We start from the raw sequence: 9,990 nt of genomic DNA, 5'->3' as shown, positions 1-9,990 counted from the left end.
CTCCCCTCCTTATGAGGCATAGCGTCGAGACTTTTAAAGTGCAAATCTGTACAAAATTCCGATTCGAATGACACTTCATTCATGAAAATCGGTTCACGATTCGATAATTTGAAACGATTGCTGTACTTCCCCTTAACAAGTGTAAGAGCTGATCATCGCTTTAATGTTACGTAGGGGAGCCCTAACCCTATCATCCTACCAAATTTTATCAAAATCGGGCTAAGATTTACAGAGTAATTAGCGATAATAATTTTGGAGGGGGCCTTACATAAAGGGGGCTAACTCCTCTTCCTTTCCATGTACAGCGTCGAGACCCCCAAAAGGTACATCTACATAAAATTCCGAATCGAATGACACCTCATTCATGAAAACGCGTTTAGGCGCTACGTTGTTTACAAAAAAGGTAACAACAACAACAACAAGAACAAGAACATTTTTTGAAAAAGCCGTTTTTGATCATTTTCAGCATCTTTTTTCTCAAAATCTATCAGATCCAGGTTGGTGCAAAAAAATTGTAGTTGTAAAGGAGGATTTGCCCTTTATTTTAAAGAAAATTTGAGAATTTTATCTTTTATAGAAAAAGAGAAAAAAAATTGTCAAAGTTGGGTGTTTTTCAACGTTACGCTTTTTCGTGCAGTTTTTGATGATCAACCCTTATACAACTGTCCTACCGGACAGTTTTAATGTAATATATTTATGTATATATATATTTTGTATAATATATATTTTGCTCATAATTCTAGGTGTAAATGTGCCAATTAGAAAGCTTGCTCATTAAGGTTATTTTGTTATTCTTAAAGAAATCAAATTAAAAATATGATAGGATATTAAGAATTAAGGATAAAGTAACACCTACAGAGTATTATATTAACGAACCCGGAAATATGAAAGACTGAGTTCACTTATGTCAGAAAACATCTCGTTCGGACGCTTACAACTTACTTACACTTTACGCCATTAAATCCTCATTAAACTTAGAATTAGTACTTATTGGCTTCATTTAATGTTTGTCTTCATTTAATGCTTCAGATTGCCAAGGTCCTGTAATTGTGAAAAAGTTGTTTAAATAAATAAAGGGTGATATTAATTTGGATATTAAGTTTCACTTAGGACGGTCTCTATCCTCAGATTCAGCACTTCTGAAGCGTTTCTGTTCACCTCATCAAGAACAGTTTCTGGAAAATAAGCGCACGCCACTCATCCATAAAGTGCTACCGACGAGATGTTTGATTGGCTTCCAGAAACTATTGAAATTTGCCTTCAACTTCATACTGAAGTTGTAGGCGTCCTTTGGAAGTTTACCCTTCATCAAAATCCATTGATGCTTATCAAAGGAATAATTACTTACTGTGTATAGCGGATGCATTTCGAAACCCCAACTACCAGCTGGTGAAATGTTTGTTTACGATTTGTGTTTTGAGAAAGAAATTTTTTTTTTTTTTATATCCTAATATTGAAAGTCGGAACATTTCATTTAAATTATTTATAGAACAGATTAATGTAAATAAATAGCACAATACATAACTTGTTTAGTTATTAAAACTAGATCTAAATACATGGGTGCTACCTACAAGTATGAGGTGCATTGCGAGTTTGTAGATAATGAGCTGAGAAATCAGAGGAATTCTTTACTACTAACAAATTTACAATGTGGATATATTTAACAGGTTATTAAATAGATTGGAATAAAGATTGTTAAGCTGTCTTAATGTGGCCGTCTGGATTCAGTAATTGATTATGAATTCATTATATCAAATTATAATTGAAGGTGGTTCTTCAATGTTAATGATTTGACTGGAAATTGCAGTCCGAACTGATTGTTATGAATTATGCAGATTTATTTCTACAAATGGTGCTATTTTTTTGTAATTAAAAAAAAAATTAGAACAAATATATATTAGATTTGCATTGTTTGTTTTTATAAAATTATATTTATTGAAATTATTTATAAATAAAATGAAGTATATTTGTTATATCAAATAAAAGGTATAAAAAAAATTGTCGTTTTAATTTTTGTTTAAAGAAAAAAAAAGTCTGGAGTGAGAATACTCTCACTAAAATAATGTCCAAGTTGTGAAACAAACATTCTCAACTCAAAATTTTAGCAACGTATTTGATTCGTAGTGACAATCTGTGGGTGGCAAATTTTCAGAAATGGCGCCTCAGAGGCTTATAGCTATAAATTTGATTACAAGTGTTTATTATAATTGTTATCTGCAGTCAAATCATCCATAAGATAATCAGGTTCACGCCGACCTATTTATCTACTGAAGTGTTTCCATTCGAGTTAAAATGCAATAAAAAAGCAGAATCTAAAAAAAAAAAAAAACTATCATATAAATTGTGAGCAAAGTAGATACTCCATTCTAGGTAAATTATGAATTGAAAAATTCGTCAAATATCATATTCATATTTTATATTAGCCAGTAAGGAGTCTGACGTCTGTCACCATGGGCCTTGAGTTTGTTAACATTTGTAATAAAATATTTTTTAAAGAAATAAGCAGATTAATAATAATCCTGAAATCAGATTGCAGCTGGTTTGGGAGAAAGAAAGTCACCTTGTATTGTGGTTAAAGATCGAACTGGTCGGCCAAATTATGTAGCAGCCAAGGAAGCCTGGAAGCCATCATTGGGGACACTTTCCATGGGCTGCTTGATTTTATAGTCATCAACCCGTTTTGTTATTGCTCTTAGTTTGTGCCTTTCAAAAAGGGTCGTGAATTAACAGTAACAGATCTTTCCTTTAAAGATACAAAAGGAAGAGTAGATGAGAAAATCCGTATCCCGGAAAGGAATCTTACCAGACCTGAGCTAAGAACTGTTTACTTAAGTAAGCTGCAAAATTAGTTTATCAAATTGCAAATTTATAAAAACAAGAATCTTGATGTAGTAACGTTTATTTTTGTCACAAATACATATCAGTAATTGCAATAATTAAGCAGCTTTAGATTTCATTTTTTACCTTGCTTCACTAATGAAAACTCCTTCATCTGATAACTTTCTTAAAAAAATATATATATATATATATATATTTGTTTCATTAACTAAAACTCTAGTTCTCTATGAGAGGTAAAAACTTCCTTGAATTCTAGCAAAAAAAAAATACTTCTTTAAAAGGTAAAAGAAATAGTTTGGAAAAGTGCCGGTAGATCGTAGGTAAATCGACTTTCGTTTACTTGATAGTTTCAAAACAGCCACCAGGATACAGCACTTCACAATTTAACTTTTAAAGACTGGCCAGGAATAAAATTAAAAAATTACTTAATGAAAACTGTTTACTTGGTTTTGCATTTGTAGATAAACCTAATATTAGCCATATTAGATTCAAACAATTCTCAATATGCAATAATTCAATGACTTCTGCATTCTTAATATTTCACCTTAAGTAACTTGCCATCAAGAACAGACTTATACGTCAACTTAATACTCAATTACAAGTAATTCCCAAAAATGTGAATGCTTTAAGTGGGATCCCTTACCTTAAGATAAGTATTCTACTGAACTTGTTCAAAATCATATTATTCGATCTACTTTTTTTGTTACTTCCACGTTATTTCATTAGCGTGTGAACTGACTGTGCACATCTCTTGTAAAAAATACTATCACTCATAACTTCTGTATATATTTCAAATTTTCCTGGTAGTGTTTCTCGTCTCAGTTATAGAAATATTTTCATTATTTTTTTAGTTAATCTTTAGTAATACATTTTAATGATTTTAAGAAAATTAAAGCTTCGGTAAGATTACAGAATCCAACACGTTTTTCAAATTCCCCTGTGATTCTACATGTCAGATGCTGTAAGTAAGAGCGAAAATCAGGACCATTAAATCTAATTTATTTCTATCAGGGCAGTAAATCTTTTTTCCTCTAGTTTAATAGTTGTTTGTAAACAAACAGTTCTGTTATTTAAGTAAATACTAGATTATAATTCTAATTGGTTAGTAATATCCATTTTTCTTACCATCCCCTTTTGTATTTACAGGAACAAATTCAGTTAACTTAAAACACAGATCACAGTTTAAGATTCAAGTTTCAAAAGAACTATATTGGAACATGACAAATAACTCAACAGTTACTCATCGTACTTATTTACAATCTTTTACACGATAACAAAGGTGGTAAAATTACCGAAACTTTTATGAAAGTTCCCCTCGGCCGAAATTCACAAGAGATGGAAATAGGCTATAAATTTATTAGTAAATTTACGATAAAAAAGGCTCAAAAATCCGGATTCATAATTTATTGTATTACATATTAATATTTGGAATTGAAATTCGAATGGCTAAAAACTGAACCGTTTCTTGAATTGATAGTTCTTTCTGTCATCAGAGCTCAGAGGGTCAAATATATCGAACAATCGATGAGTTGTGACTGATCACTTTTTATTGTTACATATTTCCAATACAAATTATAAAATTATTTTTTAAGTTGTCTGAGTAAAGTTGTAAGATATTGTTTTATTTGGCCAAATATACATTTAATATACGTAGTATAGATAGAATTTTGAAGTTTTTGATCAATACAGACTTGATGAGCCAAATATTGCTAGCGACAATTCTATAGTACAAGATACAGTGATGGCTAGTTTTAGAGAGGCTGGCCGGCTGATCTTTTGGTTTTACTGTAACTTACCGCAATAAAAGGCGTTGATTGTAACTGAATAAACAATAAAAAAAAAGTTACTTATCTAGATTGTTGTAACTTATTTACTGAATGGAAATCCTGACTCCAGGACCTACAGGTCTTTCGTCTTGCAAATAAAGTAAATAAGGTGAAGGGAAGTAAAAGATGTAAAGTAAGGGAAAGAGTAAAAAAGCGCAGCCACGAATGCGTATTTCAGAACGCATAGAAAAAAAGTAGTTTTACAAACATTCCAATAAGTTTATTTCTTTATCTGCCATTTAAAATAAGTTATAACTTGATCATTAGAAAATGGAAAGCTAAAGTAACATATCACAGTTTTCATAGTTAAGAAATATTTCCAAGAGAAGAATGATTAGAAGTGGTGATATCACTGATCCCCAGCTAATTCAGTATCCTCTGCCTTTCTTCTAATTTCACTTAATAATCTTCAGTGGTACCATCTTCAGTCATATTAAGGTTTTTCTGCCTTGATAGCTGTTACTCCCAGATGCTTGCCCTCGTTCTGGCCATGTTTCTTAGCTTTGGCATGTTTCCTAGCGGCACGCTCTTCATCATCGTCCAACAGCTCCAACATTCGCTCTTTGTATCTGAAAGTATATAAGGAACTAGGCTAATAACAATTTTACCTTGTTAACAGTATTACATATAAGAATACATATATTTCTCTAAACGATATGATTCACTCATTTCATTCGCAATTTGATGATGAATGACATGGATATCATTATCTGAATGATGTCCAAGCTGATTAGTATAAAGAAGATAAGCTCGCTGTGACGGATGAAATGATGTTTTCCAGCAATGCGGAGCCAACCATGAGTTCATTCAACTGGAAGTTTAGGTGCAAGATTCACAAACCAGAAAATCCGGGAGGCAAGGCCGTTTTAGTTCAAACCCTTCCGTACTGCGTTCGACCAAGAGGTAGATAACAAGTTTTCTATTAAAATTACTATTACTGTAACTCTAATTACTAAGAATACTAAACCCAGCATCAATACAGGTTCGTCCTGAACTAATGTCCTGGGCGCAGCTATACTTGGAATTCTCTACTGCCAAGGGCTTCTGCACAAGTGGAAAGTTATGAAACAGAGAGCAATAAACATTTCTTCAGGAGACTTACATCTGGCTGTCAGGATTGTTTTCTTCGTTTCTGCAGATCTGCACTCTTTTTTCTAGCTGCATAACGACTTCTTTCTGCGGACTGTCTGTCACTTTGCACAATATTCTTATTTCTGAAACAGACGAAAATCGTACGTAAACTCCAAATGAACAGTAATTGTTTTCCCCACCCCTCCTCGATCAAGCTCTCCCTCTCTCTCACTCACACTTGAGGAAAAATAGTACAGCTTCTTCTTCTGAGTAACTGGCCTCAATCCACACGGCAGAGGTTTGGTAAAACTAACTCTCGCTCAGTTCTCAAAGATTGTTTCGCGGAACTGTGGCCTACTACATTCTGCTTCTTGCATACCGCTTAAACAATAGCAATAAATAGTTCATATGAAGTAAAACTGTTTTTCAGAGACGATTAAATTCAAAAACTATTGATGGGTCGGAAGGAGTACCGGTTCTCCACCTACTGACTTCATATTTATGATCAGGGCATTATTTGAACATAATTTATGTTGGAAATACATTTTACTTGCAGAGAGTGTTCTGGTATCACTTATAGTAGAGTATCAAGTTTGTTTCACAAGTTTGATGAAGAATGAAAATAAAATGAGAGAATCATCACATTTCAAGGGAATCTTGTTAATTAATTACTTAATTGCTGTTTGATTACAAAAGAAAAAATAAATATCGCGTTCTTCGCATTAAGGAAAGCAATTACAAATATTATTGAAAGATAGAAAATCGGAAACTTAGAGCAACCAATGTGAGTGATTTTCGTTCATTCGTTCATATTCTAGAAAGTGGTGAGTAAAATCAATCAAAGTTAGAAATAGACTCACCCAAACCAAAGTGACAGAGAACTCTAGATAGGGTATAATCAAACGTGTTGCTAAACATCCTAAGCATTCCAAAGAAGCCATTAGAAGAGCGGGAAGTAAAATCTGGAGATTATCACTCCCTGCTGCCCACCCAAAACAAGCCTCAGAAGTTCTGAGATTGTTTCCAACAAATTAAGGGAACGAAGCTTCCCAGAGAGTACTACCGACAGTCAGGAATATCTACTTTCTGGTATCCAATTCTCCACTTCACACTACGCACTCCTCAGATATTTCAAATGGGAGAATTCTAGGAAGGGTATATTACACACCACTCAAATACTGGTAACCATGCAGGCACTCCAGGTAAAATGCAAGGGAATGGAGAATCCGCAACCTATTACCCCTAGGTAACCAGTTCCTGACGAAGAGAGAGCATATCCTCCTCAACTATCTGTACCTAAGCAGGCTTTCCATGGAAGTGCCCAACATCTACCTCGGAAAGGAAGCGCCTGGTGCCACGAAGGCTCTTTTCTGACATACTCATCCTGTGACATCCATCTTGATGTTTAGAAGGAATATCGTCCTGTAAAGTGAATATTCCACTTCCTCCTAATGGTTGATATATGTCTCCACTAGTGCTCTAGAAGAGGTAGGTCCACTGAGACTGTTCGACCCGGTTTGTATCGATAATGAACGCCCCGCTTAGCGAAAAGTATAGAACTGATCTCTGATTTAGAGTGATGATCACAGACCAAAACCTCAAAACTCATCCAAGAGTGAAATGCAAACATGCGCAAAAAAGGTTTTAACTTCCTTTCCTCACTTCAACTACGTCAGCACAAGATTTCCTCTTAGTTCATTTTTCTCCCTGACAACAAAATGAGGACATAAAATGCATCAAATGTTCTGGGTCGTCCAAATACATCTAGGAGCGTCCCTGAATCTGTACTTTAAAAGATTCATAAACAGAAAATGAAAATAATTAACAAGAAAGACTATTAAGGAAATGCTCACTTCTCACAGCTTCAATTAGATGGGACAGCGTGGTTGGATCGCCGCCGAGAAGTGTCTGAGTTACATACGCATCCAGATTTTCTTGATTTTTTGACGCAGAATGTAATATGGCAGCCAACGAAATCTGAGATGGTGAGTAAATCAAACAGGCGTCTGTCAAGTATAATTTATCTAATAATTCATCGATTCCTCCACGCAACTTTTCTGGGTTATTTAGTCGGCTTCGAACCTGTAAAAAGAAAAACAAAAAATATTAGTAGGATAATTAATAGATTTATTGTTTTCAATAGTAATGATGTTGACAGTGTAAAAAAGAGAACATTGACCGGAAGCCGGCAGAACAAAGTACAATCTGCAAAGTAAATTGAAAATATTAAGTCTATACAGACAGAAGATATTGTAAACTGAATTGTCCTTTCCATTATGTAGACATTACATTCACTAATAATACCCACGTGAAAGCAGCTTTAATTAAACCATGAAGTATGAATATATATTTATTCCCTTGATTGTAGTATGAATAATTCAGACTAGATTAAAAGTATCTGGTCACATCTGAGGATGTTGGCGCCCAGAGCTTTTTTCAGAGCACTGCCACCGGACAGTGTTCTCTCGTTACAGACAACGCTGCTCAGCACCAGACGGTGAGCTGTAAGAAGCTCCTAGGAAGAGAAAATCTAAAGGTCAGCAGCCGGATTCGAACACGGGACCTCCGCGTGGGAATCCAATATGCTAACCGCATAGCTAACCTTGGGTTATTAATATTATTTATTGTATTGTATAAATAAAAATATTCACCTTTATATCAATGAGAAAGCCTTCAACAGCTCTGAAAGGATTGTGTACTGTAAGATTGTAATTTAGCTGTTGCATCAATAATAGTTCATTGTTAATAATGATATCTGCAGCTTTCTCCCTGTCACCTTTAATGTTTGAGACAAACTGAATGATGGAAACGTTGAACTCTTCAACTTTACAAGCCAGATATACACATGTAACTCTGCACATAGATAAAAACCATGTTTTTAATAAGGGAAAAACTTTGAAAATTTACATGATGAAAACGATACAACGGAGTGTGAACTTACAATATTTCTTTAGGATGGTAATCCATCACCGAATTATTTAGGTAAAACCTCTTGAAATAATGAAAAGCTGTGCCAATAACACTGCGCGGCATGGTAGGCTGAAATTTCTTACACAATTCCCGCATCTGAGTTTCGTAAAATCTTACAAATATTCTCTCCTCTTCAGCACTTAACATTGCTTGCGCTGCGGCTGGCTTTAATTGACATATTTTCCTTTAGTCATTCCACATGTCATTAAACATTAAAGATGAAAAAGAAAATAATACATACCTCTAAAATATTACTAAATTTATCTACATATTTTTTGTTTGCAGCGACTCTCAATGTTTGTAATTCCATTTCATCCTTAAACATCCAGTTCTTTCTTTGGGATGATGAAAGAAACATGATTCTTAAAAAAAACAGTTCGAATTCAATTCAAAAGTATTCCATTTGTTTACACAAGGAGGAGCGACCACTCATACTAAAACACAATTGAGAAGACACAGGTTAGGGTCAGGTTATAGAAACAATGAAAGGTTTAATTCCATCTAGTACAATCGATTGTAACAGAAATACAATCGATAGCTAAAAACTCATTTGAACTTAACAAAAGTCATATTTAAAGTAAATAAAAAAAATTGATGAGAACACTCTCACGAATTTCTCTAGTTCTCAATATCCTAACTTGTACAGTCTGTCACAGCACTCTCCATAAAAATGACACATTCGATTTTTTCTTTTTTTCGGTGGATAGATATATGCACAAAAACTCAATAGACTAGGCTTGGATACACTTTTCGTGCTCAGTAGCGCCAAAACTACACAACTCCAGTCTCTCTTCAGAAAGACTGAAAATAAATCGCTTATGATATTAGATAGAGGGATCCTTTTGTAATTAATTATATTTAGAGTCATACGAGTATATGCATTGTCTTAGGAGAGGTTTTCGAAACTTGCCTAAATGCATATATACATATATTTTTCTTCGGAGATTAAGGAAAACGTATTGGATTGAGCCCCAACTTTGCGCTTTCCCTTGGATTCGCAAGTACAACTTCCATTTAATCAAAGTCTTTTGTTCAGAACTTGTGGTCTTTTGATAAGCGATAATGGCCAATTTTTTCAAACACTGCTTTTTATCCGCTCCTTTGGATTCCTCCTTACAAGCAATTATATCTACATTTCTCAATTATAGTTCTATTAGGACTCCTCTTGGCAGTTGCCTTAAAATGATTTCAAATTCTAATTATAAAAACAAAAGTTCTATCTGAAGTCCTTGGATGTACATTGAGAAATAGAAGAGGAGATTGTGAAAACTTCCTTTTAACTCAG

The 9,990-nt window shown here is 34.0% G+C and overlaps 1 protein-coding gene across 3 annotated transcripts in view; it reads right to left on the bottom strand.

Moving 5' to 3' along the window:
- Positions 1-4,859: 4,859 nt before the first annotated feature.
- The window catches only part of CycH (cyclin H), an 86,518-nt gene continuing 81,387 nt past the window's right edge, over positions 4,860-9,990 (bottom strand). The window contains exons 2-7 of one of the 3 annotated variants that reach the window (XM_074116503.1): positions 8,947-9,139; positions 8,677-8,870; positions 8,387-8,588; positions 7,589-7,817; positions 5,767-5,878; positions 4,860-5,251 (exon numbers count right to left, since the gene is read on the bottom strand). In XM_074116503.1, coding sequence (XP_073972604.1) covers positions 5,098-5,251; positions 5,767-5,878; positions 7,589-7,817; positions 8,387-8,588; positions 8,677-8,870; positions 8,947-9,063 — 1,008 coding nt within the window. In that variant the 5' untranslated portion in view covers positions 9,064-9,139 and the 3' untranslated portion in view covers positions 4,860-5,097. Of the gene's footprint in view, positions 5,252-5,766; positions 5,879-7,588; positions 7,818-8,386; positions 8,589-8,676; positions 8,871-8,946; positions 9,194-9,990 lie in introns of those variants that run through there. The other 2 variants (XM_074116501.1, XM_074116504.1) reach the window with 2 other exon arrangements.

This window comes from Rhodnius prolixus, unplaced genomic scaffold (assembly GCF_049639745.1).
Source record: "Rhodnius prolixus isolate KJV_2025 unplaced genomic scaffold, Rpr scaffold_13, whole genome shotgun sequence".
NCBI lineage: Eukaryota > Metazoa > Arthropoda > Insecta > Hemiptera > Reduviidae > Rhodnius > Rhodnius prolixus.
This window is presented reverse-complemented; position numbering and strand designations above follow the sequence as displayed.